Genomic DNA, 27,141 nt, shown 5'->3' on the forward strand with positions numbered 1-27,141 from the left:
GTGAGATTTAGGTCAGGGTTCATTTTGTTTTTGCCGAGGGATGACCAATCGTTCCAGGATTGTTTGTTGAAAAGGCAATTATTTCCTCCATTCAACTGTTTTTGCACCTTGTTAAAAATCAGTTGGGCACACTCATGTGGGTCTACTTCTGTGATCTCTATATGTCCATCCCTCCCATCAAGAACACAGTCCTGATTACTATAGTTATGTCTTGAAACTGGATAATTTCACCCACTTGATTCTTCTTTTAAAAAATCATTTTAGTTATTCTAGTTCTTTTTGGCCTTTCCATATAAATTCTTGTATGATCTTGTATCTACCAAAAAGAAAATTATTTATGTCAAACCTGTGTATCAGTCTGGGGAGAAATGACACACTTACTACATTGGGTTCTCCAACCCATGAGTCTCTCCATTTACTTAGGTCTCCTTTTCTTTTTTTTTTAATCAGCATTTTGTAGTTTTCAGCATTCAAGTCCTGTACACAGTTTTTTAGATTTACACCCAAGTATGTCACTTTTTCCCTTATTATAATTGGCACTGTATTTTTAATTTCAGCCTCCAGGTGTTCAGAGCTAGTATATAGAAATGCAATTGATTTTTCTAGGTTTATAGTTGGGACTGCACACAGGAAGGCCCTAATTGTTCACATTTGGAATGTTCCCAGGTCCAAGTGGGTAAGGGCAGTCACAGGTAGGTTACATACATAGCACAGTAAAAATCTTGGGACACTGAATCTGGACATTAGGTCTGAGTGGCGTGGCTTATGGCTTTATGTGAAAAGTTGTGCTGAGGTGCTCTTGTGGCAGATAAGAGGGAGTTATTGGGGTGGGGAGCAATGTAACTCGCTCAGGTTGCTATCATCATCCCTTCCTTAAGTGGTTCCCCATGAGAAACACAAGCAGGACCTTGAATAGATGTGCCCTGGATACATGTTTTTCTATGAAATTTTCATGTCTTTTGATGCTCCATAAAGCTTATCAGTTGAGGAGAAAAATAAAAATAAAAAAGTACTACTTGCTTCCAGGCTGCTTCAGTCAGAATTTTCACAAATGCAGGACTAAATCTATAATCCATCCTCCTCTTCCCATCCTTGGCACCTTATATGGCTCTATTCTTTTGTGAGCACTCCCAATCTGGGGATTCTCTCTTTTTTCACTGGAAACCTTGACAAAACAAAATTTTAAAGACCTACTCCTTTTAGGTTGACCAAAAAATGGTTGGTTAGGATTATATTACATTAGTATATGCAGTTTTCATCCATTTAATATTATAAATATGACATATGTGAGGGCTGTCATGACTAATAATCAGCTCAGTATTCAGTATTTTTGTCAAAGAGTTACCTGTTTGGTTTCTATGTAAATTCTTACCTCATTCAGACATGACAATTGTTAAATGCCAGAGATCTTCCTTTTTATCATCATTCTTTAATTTCTGTTAACTCTGAATATCAACTTGATAAGAAAAAAAAATATGAAGTTGGCATATTATCCAGTTATTTATCCCCCAAAAAACCCTAAACAACAAATACTGCATTAAACTTAGTACAAATTTGAAAGCTATCCAACTCCAAACTTGCAGACGGCTATAACTTCTAAGTATTTCTTCCTAACACTGACTTCTAATAAAAAGTACAGGATTGTCTACGAAGTTTTAAATCACAGATGTTATTTTTTTTTAAATAATAGGTTGGTAATGTCCCTGAAAATTCTGATTTAAATGAGATCTTAGGGACAAATGTCATTTTAAGATTAAAACATGGTTCAAAATGTGAAAGACTTTAAAGGCTTACATTTTTGTGTGTAATTTGTACTATATATAGGTATATATCTATATATATAATTCTTTTTAATAATTTTACCAAGTATCATTATTTATTAACCAAAGTCCTCTATTTTAAGCCAGAGACTTCTACTATTTCATAACCAGATCTCTTTAACTAGATTTTTATCAAAACTTATATACTGAGATGATAATGTATTTTCTTGTAGAAGCAGTGGAAGACAGGTTATTACCAAACTTATTTAACCCAAGTTATAGATGGAAGGGATATCTGCAATGAAAAACACAAAAAACAAATATTGCAATATTTATCATTCAATAAAAATAAATATGAAATGAACATGCTGAATGCTGGAAAAGTATATCAAATTAGATCAGGAGAAGAAATGTTCAGATGAAAACTGAAAATTATGGAGGGAAGTTCCAAAAACTTTCATTAGCCTTGGAAGTTGACAGTATAAGCACTTTATGTTTCTACTTGTGCAGTGCCCAAGGGCTGCAAGTTTTCCTTTCTATTCTATGTTACTATAATTGATGCAAAATGCAAGACAATTTTAAAAAGTTAACAACTGCTTTTAGTAAGACTATTTTATTTTAAAATTTTTCAAAATATAAAAATAATAAACATTATGGATATTTAACAAACAAAACATAATTCAACTATAAATAATAAAAATGTTGACAACCTCACATAAACACGTAATACTATAAACATTCTAAGCATACAAGAGTAGTTTTCTAGTTCAAGTTTTACCATTTTCAGTTCAAGTTTTATTATCACTTTAAAAAATAAACAAAAAAAGCTGCTACAGCTTAACCAATTACTTTCGCTCCACTCAAAGAGCAGGGAATTTTTCCCCCATGCCAACACACATTCGTGAAATGGGATACTTATGGGCACAGGTATTAAAAACTGGAACAATCCAGTCTCCAGACAAGAAAGAACTCCTTTGGTGTTTTTCAGTTCAACAATCCACAGAAATTGAGTTAGACTAAACCACTATTAAAGGAAATCTTGTGCCAGACATGTTGTGAAGTAACATCATACCCAAAACAGGTTCAGGATTCTGAGAATCAAAAGTAAACATCTATGAATGCTTTGCTGATACTTAAAAATTGTATCTTAAGAACATTCACTAAGGTGCTGGAATGAAGTCTTGCAGATGTAGAAAACAATCTGCACATCAACACAAAACTTGTACAATGTAAATAATACATCTCTTTAGAACTTATCAAATGTTCTATAAATATTTAAGAATTACCCTGCCTCCTGTTGAGTAAAAGACAGATGGGAATTTAAAGCAGAACAGGATTACACCATATTTTAGGACTAGAAAAGTTTTCCATTTGAAATGTGGGAAAACTGAGCCATGCTGAATGTATCATTTTCTTTATTCTAGTCATATTAACACACCACTCCTTTTATCAAAAGAGCTAATGAAAAACTGAAGAAACTATTTTCTTTTGGGGAAGCTGGACACAAATTAGTATAATGTCATTCTCCATCTTATCTTTAAAAAATTATGGGATGTTTCTAATTGGCTGGGCTCCTTACCCGACTCACCGCAGACCACTTTTATAATTATGCTGCTAGATTAGATTAAGTTATAAGCAATCATAGATTTAAGCCTAGCAAAGTCTAGATAACAGGTTGAAAAATGATATTGAAAGGTTCTGTAGCACCAATGACTTTTTCCTAAGACACTTGAGGGCCTGCATCACTTTAAAGTATTATTTATCTTGTAAACAAGACCAAAAATATTCAATTGATCTGTATTTTGAGCACAAATATTTATAAACTCTATTAAAAAAAAACAAATATAGCATGAGTAGGGCAGCTGATAGTGTAAAATCTAAGTATATTGAAAAATATAAAGATATATAAAAGGCTTCCATAATGCAATCATGCAGAGGTAAACTGCTTCACTCAATTACACAAAAGTGATTCTGTACAGTTATCTACACGTAGCTCCGTAAGAATCCTCTTCAGGAAAATGAAATAATGAAAATCCCTATTTTTAATTAATAAACATATGGGAACTCAAATATGTACCTGACCTACCAGATCTCACAGCGATTTTCAAAAAGTACAATGATCTCAATGAGAATTAAATCATCTCGACTTCTGATTCCCAATGTCATGTTCAATTTATTTTGTTTTTAATTTAAAAGCAAGGGGCGGGGGAGGAAGATGACAAAATAAAATTGAGAGTGGTGGGATATGATCCACATCTATTAACCAACCAAAACTGTTAACAGCAAGTATGGTCCCCCTTCAGAGAATGTTTTTTGGGTTTTTAGCCCAGCAGGTTAGAACTATTCTATTACACAGGCAGAGAATCTTTCCTTAAAAAGAAAAAAACTACTGAACTAATCTGGGAAAATATTTGTGAACTCCCAGCAACTATATGTTTGTTTGTAAACGTGAACTAAAAGAGAAGTCCAATTTTTAAAATGCCCTGTAGGCTATAAGGTCATAATTATGTTAAGAAGACCTTCCTTTAAACCAAGCCTACATTAACCATGCTGTCTCCAACTAACGTGGATCAAAACAGATAACTTACGTTATGTCTGACGGGTTCATTCTTTTTTTCATGAAGACAAATGCAATGCATACTCAAGAAAAAGTGCTTGCAGAATAGTTAACTTTGCACAAAAAGGTGAAAATATGAGCATGGCTGAATGGAACTAAAAAAAAAAAAAAGGGAGAAAAGAATCAAGTATAATTTGGACTTTTCTAAAGGAGTTGCTATCAAGTGTAACTTCCGACTTCTTAAATGCTAATAAGAATCTATGAAGGAATACTAAGAAATTAGTTTTCTGAAAACTTTATGGTGCCCATTATAAAGAGGGTATTTTGGGTGAATATTTAGAATAAAATTTAATCACACTCTTTATAAATAATTCCAAGCCATATTGCTTATAAATAAATGATACAGACATACACCTTTTAAGGCAGGGAAACTATAGTTTTAACAATGCTAGACACACAACACTATTTCCCCTTGCTTTTAAAATTGTCTTTGATATCTTGGTTGCAACTGAGGAAAATAAGGAAAAACTGTGTAAATTAGACATTTAATAGATATTTCTTAATATCTACAATCCACAGATCATTTTATACTACTTTAAAAGAAAGAAAATTATTTTCCTTGTTTACTTTGAAGAGTTAAGAATTTTTAAAAAATTATTTGGGTAAGTGGCCTTGGCAGCGACTTCAATAAGTATATTTAGAAGAAACAGGCAAGTTATCACCATGTGAAAAAAGTATTTTACTAATTGTTCAAAATTATTTTAAGTGACTATCCTAACTCCAGAAATGTATCCTAAAAACCCAGGAAAATTAAAGCCAAACCAAGGTTTAACTTTTTAATCATTTTCATCATTCTAAATTGTTCATGCTAATGAACATAGTATCATGGCTTTATAGACTTCCTAGACACAATTTCAATTTGGCTGAGACTGAAAACTTATCTCAGGTTAGGAAAACCAAGAGGATTTTCTTTTTTTTCCTTCTTAGACTGTTTAAAAATAAATGGCTATAAAGGGGAGAAAACATTTAAGAATAAGGTCAGACAAAGCACACAATCAGATTTACTTCTGGACTCAGATGTACCCTAAAAGAACTGTAAAGATAAAATGCTAATTATGGTACATGTAAACACCTATTCAAAATGATAAAGGGCAAACATAAAACGATAGTATCATATTATTGTAACAGTCGTCTCCAGACAGGAACAGGTCTTGCTGTTGTAGTCACAAAGCTAAATTCAGGCAATGATGATCTCTCTCTGCTGGAAAAAGAGAAGACTATTAAAAAAAACTGTGAAAACAGTAAATAAATCTAAAAACTGAATCATACCATACACTGACCTCTAATTTTTTTTAACATTAAATAAAATCTGAGAAAGGAATCAAAATGAAAGTTCCAGACAAATTTCACAAAGATCAGCCTTGGGTTAAAATGATTTAACAAAACTTCTCTGCATCATGCTTCACTGAAACATTAAGCTGCAAAGATCACAGCTCTGCAACATGGTTACGATCTAAAATTTTTGATTAGGAAATGTCATAACTGACCACATAGTAAATTTTTATCAGTGTGGGTTGGCAAAGTAGTAATTTTAAGAAATCACGAACAAATTCCAAAATATTGATATAAAATAAAAGCAAGAACAATTGTCTTAAGTTTCCCAAGGACTTCATTTCCTTAAACTCCATGTGATAACCATTTCATTCTTCAATCACACTATATGACATAAAATACTATACTAAGCATAATGATTAACAACAAAAGTAAATAAAAAGGAACATATCAAAATGAGACACTGCTTCGTATACAAAGGAAGACTAACTTGGATGATTGGGAAGATGAGAGGATGGATGAAGTAAAGTGACAGGGAGGGAGGGATGAGGAAGCAGCAAATATAATAAATTGATACAAAAAAGTAAAATAAAAATGCTTTTAATTATACTAAGTAATGAGTACATAATACTGATAAACTGCAAGAAAGTTATTAACCAAATTAGGAATTTTTCTACTGAACAACTATGAAATTTTTCTTTGAACAAGTTTTCATTAGAAATTACTGAGTATGTCAGTCATGTTCACCAAGGTTTCTTCCTTTCTTAGGTCTTTTAGATAGCTATTTTGGAAGATAATCTGCTGTCATCTGATAGGTATACAATGACCAGAGAGAAAAAATCTCTTCTCTAAAAGCCTGTATGCTGTATACATACCTCGGAGCAACTAGCCAATTCAAGAAGTTAACAAGAACAAAGTAGTTCCTGAGATCTGGGAAAAGGAAATTTTCTTTCTGCCTTACAGATAGTATGCTGACAATTTATTCCTAGATTACATTTCTGCTTTAATTATATGGTTTTGGAAGAATGAGAAAAGCCCTGCAAAAGGTGAACTAACCTAATAAGCCAGAATTTTATGCAGGACATTTTTGTTTTAAAAGGCTAAAAGACTTCTTGTAAGGGAAGAAAAAAGAAAAATTTACAAATATTTACATAAATTCTGGAAGGACTAAAACTGACTTTCTATAATTAGTTCACACTATAGGTAAGGGGAAAAAAGAAAGAAAATATAGACTGATAAAGTTTGTATAATATTCTACAATAGCCATTGATATTTCAACATACCAAACAAGCAACTGCTTGCCTTCTTTTTGTAACCCTTAGAGCCAGTGATTAGTGTTCCAAGTAAGACTGAAAATACAGTCCCCATAAAACAGTTCTAGTAACAAGAAATTTCCTTCAATTAAGCTCAGCCATACTTTCTACAGGCAATCAGCTAAAACAGTGAAGTCTTATCTTTATAGTAAACTACTGTTTGATACATTTGATCATATTACAAAATAAAACAAGAGCTATGGAATACTCTCCCATTCATGCAACATGATTTCATTAAATGCTTGAGTACTGGTTAAATACTAAAATTAATTTTTAAATGTTACAATTATCCAATAACAGTTAAAGCAACACTGCTTACGTAGAGACATAAAATATTGAGTGAATATGTAAAATGACAACTCAACCATCCCTTGAGGTAATCCTAATCAATCTTTTAAACCAATGATACATAATTTCCTTCAATTTTTTTCCTGGAAAAAGTAGCTACCTACATCTCAATCCCTTTTTCACTCCCACCTCAGCCCAGATCTATACTACAGCAAAGAACTTGTTAGAACTGCAAAATTTAAAAGCGTGTATCAAGTTTTATGTAGTATACTGTAATAAGAAAGAGTTTTAAACTTTAAGTTTGGAAGTGAAAGGAAAAGTTACAAGCAAGAAGAAAAAGTGTGAATACAGAAGTTAATCTACACTTCCCAGGTTAAAAGGAATTTGGGTAGCAAAGGCAAACATTTGGGAACACTATATACAAAACTGTACCAAGACACACTGTATGAATTATCATAACCAAATCTAAGTTGTTTCCACTGATAAGATGATAGAAACAGCAACAGCAACAACAGGTAGGGAGAATTGATACAGATATGTTAAATTGTTTTAGATCAAACACTAATATACTACCAGGGAAACTAAAGACGTGAAACAGACCTTAGAGATCATCTAGTCCAACCCCTTTCATTTTACAGACAAGGAAACAACCCTGGATAAGTTAAGAGACTTGTCTAAGGCCAGAGAGTCAAGTTACAGAGCTAGGAACCAAAAGCTAAATCTCTTAACCCTTGTCCAGTACTCTACACTAGCTCATCTTCGGATATAAAAAATTAATGGGATGGACTAGATTAGTGGCTCTTGATATTTCTATTCTTACACACTGATAGAAACCAAAAGGCGATTTTACTCCTGAATGGACAACATTTAAAACTCCAAAATTTTAATAGCCTACTAATTGTTATGGAAATTCCACTAAGACTACTTGTATATTCCTCCATCAGTATTTGTAAGCCCCACTGGTGCAATACTTAACAGTATCAATTGTTTACTAAGACGGTCCCAATGACTGAGAAGACCTTCAAGAGAGATTTTTAGAAAATTGATAAGAATTAACAAGGGAGGTAATTGTCACTCCATTGTTGGAGATTTAAATATGCATTCATCCATTAATTCATCCAACAAACAACTGAATGCCCACTATGAGCCAGGCTTTATGATAATCACTAGAGATAAAAAGATGAATAAGACATGGTCCCCTTCCTAGAGGAGCTTGTAATCTAGTGGGGAAGACAGACATATAAACCAGATAAATTATATTACAACATAAGTACTGTAACAGAGATATGAACAAAGTGCTGTGTTAAAAGGGATGGTTAAGGTATGAACTGGCTAATGACCAAGAAGTCTACTAATTTTGTGTAACAACTACCACATTTATTGTGAACACAATCTCATGCCCAATCAATAATTAGGAAAGAGGTAGCAATGTAGAGGTTTTAAAAAAAGTTGGCACTGAAATCAGAATGCCTGCAATTCAAATTTAGTCCTACTTACTAGCTGTCACTTTGAGCAAGTCATTTCATCTCATTAGCCTAAGTTTCCTTATCTGTAAAATGGGAATTAACAACTACTTCAAAGGGATATTTTAAGTTTTAAATGAGAACACATGAAAGTACATGTAGAGTACTACTATTTATAAACATATGCATTAATTTGAAAAAATCCAATAGCAATTTCATACTACGTAATATTTATAATTAAAATCATATTAATGATAATAAAAATATAATTATGGACCTAATGAATGTTGCTAATATTTAATCCCATACTGCAGGACCCTATCAAAATATACTTGTCTTCTGATTCATTCAAAGCAACATGGTGTAAAACCTTTTAATTTTAGGTTACTACAGAATTTAAGATTAGGGAAAGTGATTAGCTATTTATGGGTTTAAGTAAATAGTATGTGATTTCAGTTACATTATAAGGGAATTTTACAATAATTGCAAAACATCATGCTAAAATTTACTAATCATATTATAAAGCCAAAAATCAGCATGGAGATTTAACTGGCCTTTGCAAGATTTTCTTTCTTTATAATACCTGTTTGGTGTAAAGAGAAGAAACGTGAGCCTCTGCCAATTTGGCATCTTTCACGACTACTAAAAAGAAAAGAAAACAAACTTACCTAATGAATCAGAATAGCACATAGTCAACATACAAGAGACTACATCAAAATATATCACAGCTCTAAGTAGAGTAAAGAAGTTTCAAGTAAAGTCACTATTTTGACAAAAGAAATCTGATAGTGAAATTTTAAATATAAATATGTGCATCAACTGCAAGCCAAAACATTCCTATGAAATATAATACCATCAAGAATATATATACAACTTTAATCCTAAGTGTGGGAAGAAAAGAAAAAGAGGAACAGCATCCACTAGCTACTCCACTGGCAAAAGACTATGGTGGTGAAATTAGTCTGTGATTGTGAGGACCCCAGTATGGGAAGAAAGTAATTTTTTTTTATGTGACTTTTAATATAATCACTATATTCTCAGGAGGGGTAGAAACACTTGCAACCAAAAGGATAAACTGTAAAAGATAAATATGTAATCTTCCACCCTCCATTCTATAAAGAATGCATTTATTTCCTGGAAACTGCTGTATCAACTTTCAATGATCATGTTCACTTGTCAGAGAAAGCCACTTAAAAATCACAATATTGTTGCAAATGTCAAAGATTTTTTATACAAGTATAGGAAATGCACACTTAAAATATCAGACTGGAACACTTACCAAACAGTGTTTTCCTAAAGTAGTATCTATAGTACATTTCTTTATTCATACATCTTCAAATGGTCAAGTTTTCTTTCATACATCCAAAATGTAATGTGATGTTTTCTTATTCACCAAATGTTAGCTCTACTTGAAGTCTGGTTCCAAACTAATCAGCCTGCTTTTAATTTAAGACATCTGTTGAAAGTTTATAGGATCAAACCAAACTGAAGTGGTATAAATTTTAAACAATGGATTGAACATTATTGTAAAGGTACTGGTAACCATTATTATTATTATTAAGAATAAGTTAGTGATTATAGCTCCTTTTGTGATAATTGGGGGGAAGGGTAGATCACCATCTGGAATGGTCTATTTATTTTAACTTTTTTTCTTTTTTTTTTCTTTTTTTAAATCAAGGAACATTGTCTTTTTTTTTTGTCATTGCTTTTTTCTTTTCTTTTCTTTTCAAGAGACCATTCCACTTTATTTTTAACATCTGAATGCATAAGGACTCAAATGCAAAGCAGTCATACACCGTTATCATTAAAACCCATATTGTAAAATACATACACAAGTCCAACAAAAGGCTAATACATAGTAAAGCCTAAGCATACTACTATGTAATATTATGAATACATAACTTGGAGACTTTAGTTAGAGTACTATGTTACCTACTCATTTTTGAAAACATTCATTAAGATCTTAAATGCAAATGCATTCCTTATTTGGAGTAAAACAAAATCCTCTAAGTTATAACAAGTATTGGTCATTAAGTCTTCAGACCTATTCATTAAATTACAAAGAACCCAAAGAATTCTGTAATGTTCAGTAGAAGTATGTAATAAAAACATTGCATATGTTTCTAGTGTGATGTCTTTACCAATTGTTTACTGAAATAAAACTCAAACATCAATCTTTCAAAATACAGGATTCAGAAGGTAGTTTTCTTCTCTTCTATTTGTGAAATCCATCTTCATCACATTTTACCAAAAATTGTTTTTACAAATATGTAAAAGTACATTAGATAATACTAATGAAACACAGGTAGAGTTCTATCATATGCAGATCAATGATCAGTCAAATCATCTTCTCCAAGAGCGAGATTCATTGTCCTCTTCTTCTTCATCATCATCTTGAAGTAATGAGTCATCCACCAAAGACTCTTCCTGAAACTTTAGGTTAAAATGCATTTAGGAATTTACCCAAAAAAAAAAAAAAAGAAAAGAAAAAAGGTGACACTTTTAAACACTGATTACTCTCAACAGAGTCGAATACAAAAGGTATTTCTATAGCTAGAACATTCAAGAAACAAAGAAAAGCAATCTCTACTCAATGGTTTCTCAATACTATCTATTCTATTGCTTGCATCAAATAGACACTAAAAAAATATCAAAGTAGTAAGCCTTTGTACATGCCATTTCTCCTGCCTCTCTTTATCAAATTATGCCATCTTCTATACCTACAAAACATTGCTCCACACCTTTTTTTTGTTTTAAAGAAAACATCAGTAAGTCTTCTCTGACACTAAATCAACCAACAACTTGAATAAAGTTTATCAATATTTATATTTCTTTTCTGCTGTATGTAACAAACATTTTCTTTTATAGCATTCTTTTCTTTTCCCCATTCCCTTCATAAAAGCTTCTCAGTCTACTTTTCAAACTTTTCAAAATACCTAATACCAGGAGCTCTCCTGCTTTTCTCCCCATTCAATTCAAACTCATGGAAGGACAAAGGTATAATCTAAAATATAAAATGACAAATCATGTATATGAGTTTCAAAATACACATTTTATTCTTGCATTTGACTATGGATATGTATAACAGCCTTGAATGCTCTTCAAACAAAATGAAGTGCCATTATGAAAATCTAACCAATGTAAAACATGGAACCATTTAGTTTCCCCACCTTACCTTTCATTCCTTAACTTCCTCAACTTTTTCCTACAGCTTATTTCATGATTAAACAAAACAGTTGCATATCTTTAGGTTTTTGGTTTCAAAGGGCTCTCCACTTCACTGTTCATGCTCTCACCTCTCAGCCATCAGACTACCTGCTGTTACCCAAGAAAAAATATACTCTTCCACACCTATACCTCTGCCATTTAAAATGCCTCTCTCAACTATACTCCCAGGCCCAGCTCTTGGTTATGAAAAGTTTTTTTATCACTCAGGGTTCAGCTCCACTGCCACCACCTCCTTCAAGATTCTTCTGGAAAGAAACAATCACTCCTTCCTCTGGGTTCCCACAGCATATTGTTCAAATCTTTATTTACCATATCAGTCTGCCTTTTATTATAATTAGTTTCTTATGTGTCTGTCACCACCCCCTCTTCCATATTATAAGCTCCTTGATAACAGGGACCGTGTCTTATTCATTTTTGTGCCTATCACAGTATCTACCATATAGCAGGCATTCATTCTAATGAACTAAAATGATATGAATTAAAATGAAACCTGAAATGTTAATAAAGCAACTGAATAGAATATATACTCTAAAACTTAAAATATCACAAGATTTCCTGTGGATAAAAATCTAATGAATAATTAATGTTTTCTAAGAGTAAATGAAAACTGAGTATATATATGATTTTCATATATTCTTTTTGGATTAGCAATCCACAGTTCTCATTAATACATAAAATTTAAAGTTGTCTGCATTTATCTGATATCCCCTGCCTGGAAGATGGCTCAGGAATAAAAGTTTTATGTTAAAATCACAGCCATAAAATCACATTTTATATAAAAACGTAAACATTTAAGGGTAAAAACAAGTGGAAAAAAAACATACTTCCTCTTCATCAGGTTCAACTTCTTCTGTTTCAACAGCTGAAATATTAGTTATTGGTTTATTCCAAGCCAGTTTTAGATCCTGCCCTTTGAAACGAGCTCCATGAACTGCAGCCTAAAACAATTAAGAACATTGGAATATAGAACATTAATAATTTGTGAAGAAAAAAATGAAATGTTATAGTACCTAATATTTAAACTAAATTAGCTAAACACAAGTGAAAGACAGTTGTGTATTTTTGCTTTGTGGTTTACTTCTTTATTTACTATTTATTATTGCAATTTATAATGTACTTTATATTGTTATTTACTTCTAAAATCAGCCTAGTGATTGTAAATTCCTTTATAAAAAGAAAACAGGAACAATTTCTCATAATCGAGTAGAGCTATTTCACTACTGGCCAATATCTGACTAGAAGAACTATGTCTCCATGTCTACAGTAAAAGGATAACTGCTACTCAAGGCAACAATCTCAAAGCACTTCAAGATTCTGGCCGTAGATCTTAATTCTTGTTAATTCACAAATGGCTCATATAATAACTAGAAACCTTTAACAAATATAAGAATAATTTTGCATGTGTATTTATTTTTAAATTACATCAAATAATCAAAAAATACCATAAAATGTCTGATGTATCACTATTACAAAATATAAATATCTCAATGAAGAAGAAAAAAACAAACAAACAAAAACCCTGAACTTTTCTATTGAAAAACTAAAGCACTTCCCTACAAAGCTTTCAGACCTGCATACGGTAAAACTGAGTAAACAGTCAAGTCTAAGTACTTGTTACATTAAATGGCTGGTTTAGAAAGAATGCTTTCAAATTAAAGTAATGTGAACTAACATAAATCAATGTTAGCAACATACCAAAATAACTCATAGTCACAAAAGATTTATAGCACAATCTCAAAGTACAGCATAATGTGAAATGTAGAAACAATTACATGTTCAATGACATTTGACTATGAATTGCGTGATATTAAAGTCCCCAGGTATAAATGTTAAACCTGCACATATAAATTTATGATAAATTTAAAATATTTCATGCCTATTAAAATGCAGCTCAGGAGTTTTTAGTCCATGACCCCATCATGTCATATAACTAAAAATTTTTAAGTACTTATATATAATATTTAAGGCCAGAAACAAATTGTAATCTTTTTGAAGCTATAATTATTACATAAAAATATATTCCGGTAAGGAATTCCAACTGTCTCATGCAAAATGTCTACTCATAAAACTCATGTTTTCATCCAGCTAAAAAAGGCAAAAAAAGTGATTTTTTTTATAGTAAGTTCTTCAAAAATTTCTTATGGGGACTTCCCTGGTGGTGCAGTGGTTAAGAATCCGCCTGACAATGCAGGGGACACGGGTTCGAGCCCTGGTCCGGAAAGAACCGACATGCCGCGGAGCAACAAAGCCCATGTGCCACAACTACTGAGCCTGTGCTCTAGAGCCCACGAGCCACAACTACTGAAGCCTGCACGCCTAGAGCCATGCTCCGCAAACAAGAGAAGCCACCATAATGATAAGCCTGTGCACCACAACGAAGAGTAGCCCCTGCTCGCCGCAACTAGAGAAAGCCTGCATGCAGCAACAAAGACCCAACACAGCCATACATACATAAATTTATTTAATTTGTTAAAAATTTCTTATGGCCTAATTTTGTAAATCTCTATATTTAGCACATACTTCAAATTTATAAGGTGAATCTACAACTCTCTAAAGTTTTAATTTTAAAATTATTTACTGGATGCTATTATCCAGGCTCTGTTGTTCCATTTACAGAGCATAGGCAGAGTAGATTTAGCATAAATCTAAGGGTCCTAGGATTTTCAGAATGCTAAATGAGCTCTGGTTTCAACTTCAAGTCATCTGCTACATTAGCTCCTCACAAGAGAGTCAGCCTGACCTTTGAAGCTTTGAAACCAGGCATTGACTTCTCCTCTCTAGCTATGAATGTCCTAGATGGCACCTTCTTCCAATATAAGGCTGTTTCATCTACACTGAAAATCTGTTGTTTACAGTAGCCACCTTCATTATCTTAGCAAGATCTTCTGGATAACGCACTGCAGCTTCTATATCGGCACTTCCATTTTTATATTACGGTGACAGCTTCTTTCCTTAAACCTCATGAACCAACCTCTGCTAGCTTCAAACTTTTCCTCTGAAGCTTCCTCATCTCTCTCAGCCTTCACAAAATTGAAGAGAGTTAAGGCTTTGCTCTGGATTAGACTTTGGCTTAAGGGGATGTTGTGGTTGGTTTGATATTCTATCCAGACCACTAAAATTTTCTCCATGTCAGCAATAAGGCTATTTCATATTCTTATCATTCATGTGTTCACTGGACTAGTACTTTCAATTTCCTTCAAGAACTTTTCCTTTGCATTCACAACTTGAATAACTGGTGCAAGAGGCCTAGCTTTCATCCTATCTTGGCTTTTGACATGCCTTCCTCACTAAGCTTAATCATTTCTAGCTTTTGATTTAAAGTGAGAGATGTGTGACTCTTCCTTTCACTTGAACGCTTAGAGGCCACTGCAGGGTTATCAACTGGCCTCATTTCAATGTTGTTTTGTCTCAGGGAATAAGGAGGCCTGAGGAGAGGGAGAGACATGGGGAATGACTGGTCAGTGGGAGCAGTCAGAACACACATTTATTGATTAAATTTGCTGTCTTATATGGGCATGGTTTGTGGTGCCCCTAAATAACCACAGATCACCAGAACAGATATAATAAAGAAGAAGCAAGTTTGGAATATTGCAAAAATTACCAAAATGTGATACATACAGTGAGCAAATGCTATTGGAAAAATGGCGCTGACAGACTTGCATAATGCAGGGCTGCCACAAACCTTCAATTTGTTAAAACAAACAAACAATATCTGCAAATTGCAGTAAAGCAAAGCACAGTAAAACAAGGTATACCTGTATACGTGTGTGTATAAAAACCATATAGTACAGAATTAAATGGGAAATATCAGTAGGATATGTATGTATATGTGTCTATATGAACATATGCATTTTTTTCCCCACTCCCAGCTCTTACCACTGAAAAAGATTAGTTATAGTAACAAACTCAGTAGTAATGAGCATCCCTAGTACTCAGATTGTGGTCTTTAAATACCTTTCCCAGTAAAAAGAATCAGAGCTCCTTAGAGAAATGGCCAGTTCCTAGTCTGGAAGAGAAAATTTATAAGATGAACCTAGAACACCTTTTCATACCAGAAAGCAGAGAAAGTATCATAACCCACTAGAGTCCTGTCAAAAGAACTCAGGAACAAACCTATATACTAGCCACTAGCCAAAGATGGGACATCAATAACTGAGGACAATGGATCAATACCCATGAAATGTTTAAATCTATGAATTTATAATTCCACAATACCAATCAAGTTAAATCAAAATATGAACCTTATTCTGGATCCTTAAAGGAAGTAAGTAAAATATTTATAAGAAAACCAGAGAAATGTAAACACTGGTATTTGGTAATACTTAAGAAATATTAATCATTTTTAGGTACGATAATAGTATTGTTTTATTTTTTTAAGGCTCTAATATCGAGAGAACAGGTTCAGTATAAACACTGAAAGGTTTACAGCTGAAATGATATGATGACTGGGAATGGTTCCAAAATAAGGAGGCAGAGGGTTGTTAGTGGGTGGAATACAGACAAAATAAGATTGGCCATAAGTAGATAATTGCTAAAGCTTGATGATGAGTGTGTAGAAGTTCATTTTACAATTTTCTCTCATTTCTATGCTTTGAAGTGTAAATAAAAAGTATGTTTAAAAGCTGAAGCATTTTATTCATAGGCTTGCTTTAGACATTTGCCTATTTAGTCTTGCACAGTCATTCAAAGTTTGCACCATATTAGGACGTAAGGAAAGCAGGCACACCCAGTGACAGAAGAAAAAATTTTAAAAAAGGCTTTGAAGACCTGACAAATGAGGGAAGAAAAAAAAGTATGAAAAGTAGTTATGAGGTAGGTTCCATATCTTACATGGAAAATGATTCTGGAAACAAGTAACATCTGGAAAAGGCTGGATTAAGCAAAATTAAACAGGTGTGTTTGCCTTTTCAAGTCATTGAGATTATAATTCTAAATTGAATATACAAAATGCAGCTCTTCACAAATTTACTGACAAGAGAATCCTTTGCTAGAGGAGCTCCTATAGAACCAGTGTTCTGTAAAAACAATGTGGGGAAATCTGACCTAAGGCCAGAAGAGCTAAAGCTGCAAGCCTAGTGTACCTAACTTTTTTTTAGTAACCATAACGATAAAACTATCTATAAAAGAAGGTTAAAACCAAGCTTATTAATGTTTGTAATAACCACAGTATACAATGTTTAGGCAGAAGTTACATTAAAGGACCACAAAAACATGTAAATTCTGATTTTTAGAATTTATAGGGAAAGACTACATGGCTACTGTCTCACAAGCTTCAGACTTAGATTTACTAATTCTCATAGCACAGTGCCCATCACATAGCAACACTTAATAACTATTAAGTAAATCAGCAAGAACACACACACAAAGACTGTGAGATACATGATTTGATTTCTCTTGAATGAATCCACTTATACATTTACTTCTTGCTATAAATTTACTATTTACTCAGTCAGCCCCATCGGCTTCTACCCTTCATGCTGCACTATCCTCTATGAATCCAATTTTGTGCTTCTATCTTCAGGTCTAAAGAATGAGAGTTTTGAAATCACTCTATCTTGTTTGTATTCAGTTTCACTGATTTACCAATCAATTCTCATTCTTAAACATACACACACACACACAAATATTAAAAATAGCTAACATTAAGAGGGTTTACTATGTTCCAGGCACTGTTCTAAGTATACCTTACAAGTTCTGAGTCAGTGAATCCACACAACTACTGGGAATTGAGGCATGGGTGTCAAAAACGCACCAGTAAAACAAGATTCTCTTTCTTTGTGATATAAAAAGCTATATACCTTCTTTGAGTTTGGGACTGTAGAGTTTCATCTTTGGGACTGATTCTTATAAAACAGGAACTTAACTATTCCTATTCTAAAACTGGATCCTGGTTTCTTACAAAAGTATAGGAAAAATTCAGAGTAGGAAAACTAACATTCTAACCAGTCATGGGAAGAGGTTACTTTTTTCTGTCCTGTTTGGGTACTTATGCACCTTTAGTACATTAGGGGTGGTGACAGACAAATTGGAAAACAGAAAATAAAGCAGTAGGATCCATCTTCTAACTAACCAGAATCAAACCTTAGCCATCTTAACCTAAAGCTAAAATGGTTCTGTTTATATTATTACTCCTTAAAATACTTCAATCTCTTTTCTGAGGAAAACTTCTTACTTTTCAGTCATATTTAAATGTCTTGATTATTTTATTCCTGTACTTTCCTTTGAAATATTATGCATCTATTGACTTAAGGAAATAGACATACATTCAGTCATCTAATACAATGATTCAGAAATTATGAACAATGAAATATTTGGAAATAAACATTAGCAAAGGTTTACAATTTTCTTTTCTTGGGAAGGACTATCCTTTACCTTGAGTTTATATCCACCTACATTTGTATTAAATTTTTCTTTATTTTATATAATGATGGTACAATTTTTTTGGTACTTTTTAAGCATTCTTCCTTGACAAAATTAAACACTGGAAACCTAATGTCAAACACACTAGTTTTTAAATTCCTAAACCTCACTGTTCCCTAAAATCTAGAAGTTTGAAAAACACTATTTTAGCCTATATTCTGCTTGTATAAGATTAGCCTCAACTTAATTTTCTATCCTCTTCTAAAATAGAATGTTACAAAATTTTAAGAAATTTTTTTGGCTTAAGGAAATGTTTAACAACTTCTATAACCTAATTCCAAATGTTTATCATAGCAATGGTAGTTGTTCCTTTTAGTCTGTTACATAAATCCAACTAAAATGGTATTTACCCTGAAAAGCTAACTCTCATCAGATCTAACTTAAGCTAAGTTATTCTGCCACTTATTCAACCTTCATATAATTTACTGTTAAAATCTTTCTTTATACATTAATCCCAGGTCTTTGAAATCACTGCTATTCATTTGGAAGATATATACATAGTATAAAAATATATATTAGAATTTACATCTGAGATAGAAAAAAGCAAAACCCAAGAAGATATATGTCAACAGGTCCTACTTACCAAAAGCAAAACATCCAACAATTATTTAAGAGGCAGGAGGGTTTTGGGTTTTTTTTTTCTCAGCCACATAAGTAAACAGGGACAAGTAGTAATATATATTTTTAAAGTAGTTACTAAATTCACAAACTTGGTAATACTGTAACCATTTGAACATAACAATTACCATTGTTTTATAACAATGGTAAATAGAACATAAAAAGATGGTACTCAAGCAACGTATCCAACATTACACTGAAAACTGTCACTGAAGCTGTCATTTAAAGGAGGCTCATTCTTAACTTATATTCAATAATACCTCTCAGAGAAAACTTGATCAAAAATCTACTTTTTCAATATAACACATATACATATAAGCTTATAAGAAAGTTTTAAACTCTCATCAATTATAAATTACCTTTTATTTTCACAAAAGACCTTTAAATAGAAGATTTCTTAAAACTTAATAAAACTCTAGGATGAGGAATTCCTATTCTATAAAACTATCCACTACCCACCCACCTAACCCTGAAACTATGTTATTCTAGGGCCCCGTTAAACACTTTTCTGAGACTTATCAGACCAACAGTCTTTTTTATAGGCTGCAATGTGCCAAGAGCAACTCCTACCAGGTAAGTTCCCAGCAATGTACCAGCAGGGAGTATTCACTACAAAGAGAATAAATAAATTTAGAAGATTTTCAAAACTTATTTAGACCACAATCATCTTAAAACTTCTGAAAACCATCCTACTCTTTCATTCACATTAGGTTAACTGTTTGGAACGCTTAACGCGTTTTTCCAAGGTCAAAATGGTACATCTATTTCTCTACAATCTTGAACAAAGAATACATAGGGCTAAAAATGTTCCGATGAACCCGTTACACCTCGCACTCATTTTCCTTTTTTAAATCTTTTAAACTCAGAAGAAAGACAAGGCTGCATATACTTCTGGTCATTCTCTAGAAAGATAATTCAAGATACACATTTTAAGACAACTATACTAAAAGGACCCTAAAAGCTAGCGCTATATATTCCTGTTTTGGGCAAAAAGTTGTAGAGGCCTAGTTGCGGGTATGCTGAGCTACGGACACTGTAGGGTTCAGCCAACTGGGACTAGGAAGTAGCAGATGAGGGATGGTTAAGAAGAGCAGCCATCAGGATTCTATCTCCGCTTGTACCTTACCCCTCACCACTCATTCTGCCAAAGCAGACTTGTTCTGGGCCAGCTGAGAAAGGGATAATGGAAAGTGGAGTGGCCCTATCTCCTGTGAAAGAGAATGGAAGAATTCCTGATGTCTCAAGAGAGTACAACTTGACATTCAACTTGGTGATTAACTATATATTCTAAATATTCATGTTATATATAAAACTGCCTAACTGCTTTAGGACATTCTTTGTAGCCATGAATTCCACTTCCTATGGTCTATCTACTGTCACAGTGTAGTTCTTTAGTAAGTCAAAAAAATTCATTTATATTAAAACTTAGAGGCAATATTTATAGAACATTTAAATCTGAATTTTAATAAATTAGAATATTTATAATACTTACTGCTTCAGCTTCTGCTCGTGTCTTGAATGTAATTACTGCATGAAGTGAAGAGTCATCAATCTGACAATCTTCAATTTCACCATATTGCTTTAAATTAAAAAAAAGTATTTCCTCCAAATAAATATTTTGAAACATCCAAAATCCCAATGGTTTTTAAAATATTAAGACACCAATAAATATAACCCAGAATGCATAACAATTCAGGGTGATTAGCAGAAAGAAATTATGAATAATTCATTTTAGGACGTAATATTGTATGATAAAGGGTGTTCCTATTTTCCAATATTATTTACAATTCTATACTTTCTAGAACCAGGGTAACTTACACTTGATTGAACTATTCTTTAAATAGGGAAGCAATGGTGAAAGATTGAGCTTCCTTATTGCCATTCCTTCTATACTCATTATTCCAATTCCAGAGTATGTTAAATTCTTTCTAAAGCAGAATATTTAATCCTCAGAATATTGTGTGAGTTTTTTGCATCATTCCCAATTTAAAGATGGGGGGGAGGTTCAGAGAATCTAAGTAATTTTTCCAAAGTAACTAAGTTAATTACCAGGATGAGAGTCCAGTTTTCCACTCAAAAGTTTTCGATTCAAAACTCTAATTGACCCTGCTTTTACTCTTACTTTACCCTCCTCTAGACCACACTCTTTTAGGACATTTAAAAGCTAAACATATTAAATTATGCTTGTTTTGGGTGTGCTGGATTTTATTTTTCCCTGTGTAGGAAGATTTTTCTGCAAACAGCAGAAAACAGCACCTTTATCACATAAAACTTTAGTCCTTTATATATCATTACTAATACCTCCTTATTTCTTACCCCCAAATAAAATTATAACCACAATCTCATTAAATACACACACTCCACACAGAAAAATTCTGTAGGGCATAGTAAAGAAAACGACCACAGAATCAGTCAGATCCCAGCTCTGTTAGTACTAGCTGTGTAAACTTGAACAAGTTACTTAATCTCTTCATGCTTCATTTTCCCAATCTCTAAAATAAGCATAATAAAGGTACCTACCTCATAGAGTTGTCAAAATAACTCATAATATGGTGAGTTATATAAAAAGCATTCAGAAAAATACCTGCCACAAAATAAGTGCTCTGTAAGTTTTAGCTGTAATGTTTATTACTGCTACTGGTTCCAATGGATAAATTAAAGAAAGCATTTTGTTAATCACAATTTGTAACCATCAATGATCCTTTAGTAATGTAGATTTTTTTCTCTGATACCTGTCATATGTTCAAATCACAGGTTGAGATAGAGAAGCTATCTTATTTAAAGACTGGCAATTTTTAAAATGTGCATTACCACTACTAACTTTGAGAAGAGTTCGAATCTCCAAATACATCCAAGAATATCCATTTAAAGGCTCTGACTGTTTCTAAAACCAAAACCATTTCAGTCTCATCAAAACACATTCCTAAACTCACCTTGTTTGTCTGGATTATTTGAGCATATCCTTTGATAATTTCCTGATTAGCTGTATAACGATATGTAGTACACCTAAGTTATCTGGATCTTCTTCCCCTTGGGAAGGTGCAGAAACAGGGTGTGTAGTAGGGAAGAATCGAGCTACAGTTATTTCCAAGCTAGAAAGCTGATTCCTTATTTTCTCCCTTTGAAGCCATAAAGCAGAAGACTTTCCAGACTCACCATCCTTAAATATTAATCATTTTAGTTATTTCTTAAACATATACCATTTCTTTCAATACCTCTCTATGTCCTGAAAAAGTATAGTTTTACATTTGTAACTGCAGTTAACAGTCTGGAATATAACTGTCAAATACTTAAATCTGAATATTCAAAATGTTAAATTATTTGTGTACCTATCTATAAGCTTACCTATCCCTCAAGACCCAAGCTCCAGCTTTACTACCTCTTGAAACTTTCCTCTACTGTTCTTTCACCATCATATGTCTGTGTGAAAAATACTTCTCTAAGTTACTGAAGTATTTATAGTTTTTAATAAATTTAATTAGATTTTAAATTATTTGTAGTTTAGCTGGTTTGTGTTAAACCATTATATGTAAAATCCTTGAGGGTAAAGAACTGGTTATTTACTTTATATCTCCAGAGCAATTACTCTAATGCTGCAGGCAAGACCAATGCTTAGTAACTAACCTTTAGGATACCACTAAGAATCATAACATTTAAGTTGAAAAGGGCTTTAGGCAGATATGATCTCCATTCTGCACATGAACCCAACAGATCCCAGGAAATCCAAGTAAAATAATGGATTAGCAGGGACTAGAATCTTATTCTTCTTCCTCATAGAAGGAAGTCCATTGCAATTAGACTGACTCCCTTTAATTATACCCTGGCATCAAATAAGGCAATGTCAAGATCGTATTTCAAAATTTTGTCTTGTGTCATTTCTAGGTTAGCTAGGTCAAGAATACAGTATTAACAAGTTCCATCTTAATTTTAAAAAATCTGGATGGCCCATGCAACATGCTAAATTTTTCCTAAAAGTAAATATCAAATGAAACTAAACGATAGGACTTCCCTCTCTGAAACAATAAGGTCTAAATCATTCCTTTCATAATCTGAAGGCCTACTAAGTGTAAGAATAGTAACATTTCTTCCAGACAATGATTAAACAAAAAACCACTAGAGCTTGTTTTTTAAGTAATTAACAAAGGATTATTATAGATTAATCAAAACCTTTGGTGAGATTAATGGGCTTAAATTATTCATTTCATTTTCATACTTTCCCTTTAATATCCATTACCCCCAACAATGATTATCAGTATTTGTTTTGTTGGACAGTAAGAAAGTACCGCAAAATGAGGAAGAAGATCTTCTCTATCACTCTCTGTAAATGCAGAAATCTCCAATGCCCTGGGACGGTGATCCACCACAGCATGACCAGGCACACCTCGACCTCGACCTCGACCCCTGCCTCGGCCGTGAGCTGCCCCTCGACCTCTTGAATGAATTCCTCTACCACGACCAGATGAGAGAATCCCCCGTTTCGCAGCCTAGAAGAGATTAGACAAATAGGTTAAACATCACAATTACTAACACGAGCCAAGTGTTATACTCAGTCAGATGAGTCATATAATCTGATATGAGTTATACAATTTGATACATATTTACATATTCGAATAATGCCCTACAAAAGGATTTCATAATTTAAGTTAGGGTTTTAGTTTCTAAAGTGAAAAAAAATTTAGACAGCTAATGAATTTAGAAAACAAAGTAACATTAATTTAAGCAATGTTTTGAAATTAATAAATGTGCCTTTTCTACTAAGCCCCTACTAAGACATCAAACTATATCACAAAAAGACCAGCAATTCTTGAGTTCCAAATAAGGCCCAGAGCTGAATGTTACTTCAAAAGTTAGTATAGGGACTTCCCTGGTGGTGCAGTGGTTAAGAAACCTCCTGCTAATGCAGGGGACACAGGTGCGAGCCCTGGTCCGGGAAGATCCTACATGCCACGGAACAACTAAGCCCGTGCACCACAACTACTGAGCCTGCGCTCTAGAGCCCGCGAGCAACAACTACTGAGCCCGTGTGCCAAAACTACTGAAGCCCACGTGCCTACAGCCTGTGCTCCACAACAAGAGAAGCCACCGCAATGAGAAGCCCATGCACCACAACAAAGAGTAGTAGCCCCTGCTTGCCGCAACTAGAGAAAGCCCGGGCGCAGCAACAAAGACCCAACGCAGCCAAAAATAAACAAATAAATAAATCTATTAAAAAAAAAAGAAGTTAGCATAATGTAGACATACAAGATACCTATATATATAAGTGTATTTTTTCTAGTTATGGCTTTCAAATACAGTGTTTCCATTTGTTTGCCTGTTGACTTCAATATGTACAGTTATTTCAAATTCATCATTTTGATCATTTATACTAACACCATCATACAACCAATGTAGCATAGTAACATATTCCACTTTATCGCTCTATATGAATAGCACACCATTCCTTCATTCCACAAATATTTAATGAGCACTTCCTGTGGTCTAGTCTTTACCCTCATGAAGCTCAAATCCTAAAAGGGTAGAGACATTAAGCAATCTAGTTATTTGATTATATTAATGAGAAGTGATTCAAAAAATGAGGAAATGCTTTACTTAAAGATTTAAATAGAATATTAAAGATCTGCAATGAATAAACTACTAGAATAAAAGTTCCATTAGGAATTTTTTTCCTTGTTTTACTCTCTACTTTATCCCCAGCACCTAAAATAGCAGCTAGCAGATTGTAGAAACTTAGTTATTTGTTCAATGCATCAAAGAAGGTACAAAGAACAAGCAAGGCAAGGGTGAGGGGTGGGGGTTAGAGCATGAACAAAGGAACCAAGGCTGAAAGGAACTTGGTACTTCTAAGAAGGAATAAAATCCAGTACAGCTGGACCACATGTGATGAAGCGATGAGGCTAGAGAGACAGGCAGAGCCAGATAATGAACAACTTTAAGAACCACGTTAAAAACTTTGATTTTATCCCAAGAGCCATGAAAATCAATTAAAACATCTAAAGTTCAGATGTAGGGTGATGTAATCAAATCAGTGTTTAAAATATTATTCTGGTAAAAGGAAAAGAGAACAAGCTGGGAAACCAGTCAGGCTACTACAATAGCGCCAACAACTGAAGATAGCAGCTTAGTCTACAATGGTGGCCATGGAGATAGAGAGAAGTAAAATAAACACATTTAAGACATACTGAGGCGGCTTCCCTGGTGGCGCAGTGGTTAAGAATCCACCTGCCAATGCAGGGGACATGGGTTCAAGCCCTGGTCTGGGAAGAATCCACATGCCGCGGAGCAACTAAGCCCATGTGCCACAGCTACTGAGCCTGCACTCTACAGCCTGTGAGCCACAACTACTCAGCCTACGAGCCACAACTACTGAAGCCCGCGTGCCTAGAGCCCGTGCTCTGCAACAAGAGAAGCCACTGAAGTGAGAAGCCCGCACACTGCAATGAAGAGTAGCCCCTGGTCACCGCAATTAGAGAAAGCCCGCGCATAGCAACGAAGACCCAACGCAGCCAAAAATTAATTGATTAAGAAAAAAAAGATACACTGGGGAGTAATATGTATAAAACTTGGTAATTAAATGTGTATGAATACTGAAGGAAAGGGAGAAATCAATGATGACTCCCAGATTTCTGGTTTGGGTAATTGTGTAGATGAGTTTAGGAACAAAATAAGCACAATTTTGAACATGTTGAGCCTGAGGATGTGAGACATCCAAGTGAAAATGTCAAGCAGGCACCACTGCCAAAATCTCTGCAAGTATAAATATTTTAGTTTATTCATCTCAAGACAGTTAATTTTAACATTAGCTAAAGTAATCATCTAAAATCCAAATAACAAACTTCAGAGGTCAAGGATTAATGTCAATAACAGCACAGCATATACAAAAGTATACTCTTAGGAACTTCAAAATACTCCTTAAAAAAGGGGTCCCTGGACCAGTAAGTTTGAGCAATACTGAGTATTTAAACATGTGTTTTTGGAGATTCACAAATTACAAGCCTCTAGAAAACCATATACAAAACAAATGTTTATACATACACTGCCAAATGTAAAATAGATAGCTAGTGGGAAGCAGCTGCATAGCACAGGAAGATCAGCTCGGTGCTTTGTGTCCACCTAGAGGGGTGGGATAGGGAGGGTAGGAGGGAGACGAAAGAGGGAGGAGATATGGGGATGTATGTATACGTATAGCTGATTCACTTCGTTATACAGCAGAAACTAACACACCACTGTAAAGCAATTATACTCCAATAAAGATGTTAAAAAAAATTAAAAATAGAATGTGGGGAAAAAAAAAACATGTTTACTATAACCTCTTCCAAACTTATTTGGCCTCAAAAGCTTTTTTCACTAATACCTATTAACAAAATATGGAATTGATGTGGTGAATGAACACCCTCTGGCAAACACTGCATTACTGCATATACTAATATTAATTGCAAACTAAAGTTTGGCCATCATAAAAGAAAAACAGAAGATGTCATTCAGTGTTTAGCTATATCATGATAAGAACGAAAACATGGACTAATAATATAAAGGATATTAGTAATACTATTATTTATTTGCTAAAATTATGGGTCAAAATTTTAAAAATGATAATGTATTTTTTTAAAGTCGCATCAACACAGGCATGAAATCTCCAGAATGGTGAAAACACAATTTCTATATTAACATAAAAGGAACCTATCTTTTCCAAAACTTGTTATCTTAGGCAGGACACACAGACAACCATATCAGTTTTCCAGAGAATGCAAAATATATGCAGGTTTAATATACCATCCTATGGCTTCCTATGACAGACAAGACAGAGCCTTAAGACAAGAACAATGGCTGCTAAATGTTAAAGTCTTTAATAGCTGGATACCAGTACTCAATACAGATTTCTACTATGTTGAAAAAAGAAAATCAAGTTGCTAATGAATTTGGGAAAAAAGCATTATTTTCAGATTAAGCAAAAGGAATAAGCTAAAATACAAAAAATTAAATTGTGGCAACGATAAATATAGACAAGTACCAACTACACTAATGACATAAATGTCTCTGTACTTCAAAATGTAATTCTGATTCTTAAACGTATTTTTGCTAAATGTTAAAAATTCTCATGTATAGAGATCAATTTTACTAGATTTTTCTTATATAATCATATAACTAAATTATAAGAAGTTAGT

General features: G+C 33.5%; 1 protein-coding gene across 11 annotated transcripts in view; it reads right to left on the minus strand.

Moving 5' to 3' along the window:
- Positions 1–2,385: 2,385 nt before the first annotated feature.
- The window catches only part of RBM26 (RNA binding motif protein 26), an 83,725-nt gene continuing 58,969 nt past the window's right edge, over positions 2,386–27,141 (minus strand). For 4 of the 11 annotated variants that reach the window (XM_024760438.1, XM_024760437.1, XM_024760436.1 and 1 more), the window contains exons 19-23: positions 23,263–23,463; positions 20,472–20,558; positions 12,766–12,879; positions 9,297–11,146; positions 2,386–5,578 (exon numbers count right to left, since the gene is read on the minus strand). In XM_024760438.1, coding sequence (XP_024616206.1) covers positions 11,057–11,146; positions 12,766–12,879; positions 20,472–20,558; positions 23,263–23,463 — 492 coding nt within the window. In that variant the 3' untranslated portion in view covers positions 2,386–5,578; positions 9,297–11,056. Of the gene's footprint in view, positions 11,147–12,765; positions 12,880–20,471; positions 20,559–23,262; positions 23,464–27,141 lie in introns of all 11 variants that reach the window. The other 7 variants (XM_024760441.1, XM_024760440.1, XM_024760439.1 and 4 more) reach the window with 5 other exon arrangements.

This window comes from Neophocaena asiaeorientalis, unplaced genomic scaffold (assembly GCF_003031525.2).
Source record: "Neophocaena asiaeorientalis asiaeorientalis breed wild unplaced genomic scaffold, Neophocaena_asiaeorientalis_V1.1 scaffold158, whole genome shotgun sequence".
Classification (NCBI taxonomy): domain Eukaryota; kingdom Metazoa; phylum Chordata; class Mammalia; order Artiodactyla; family Phocoenidae; genus Neophocaena; species Neophocaena asiaeorientalis.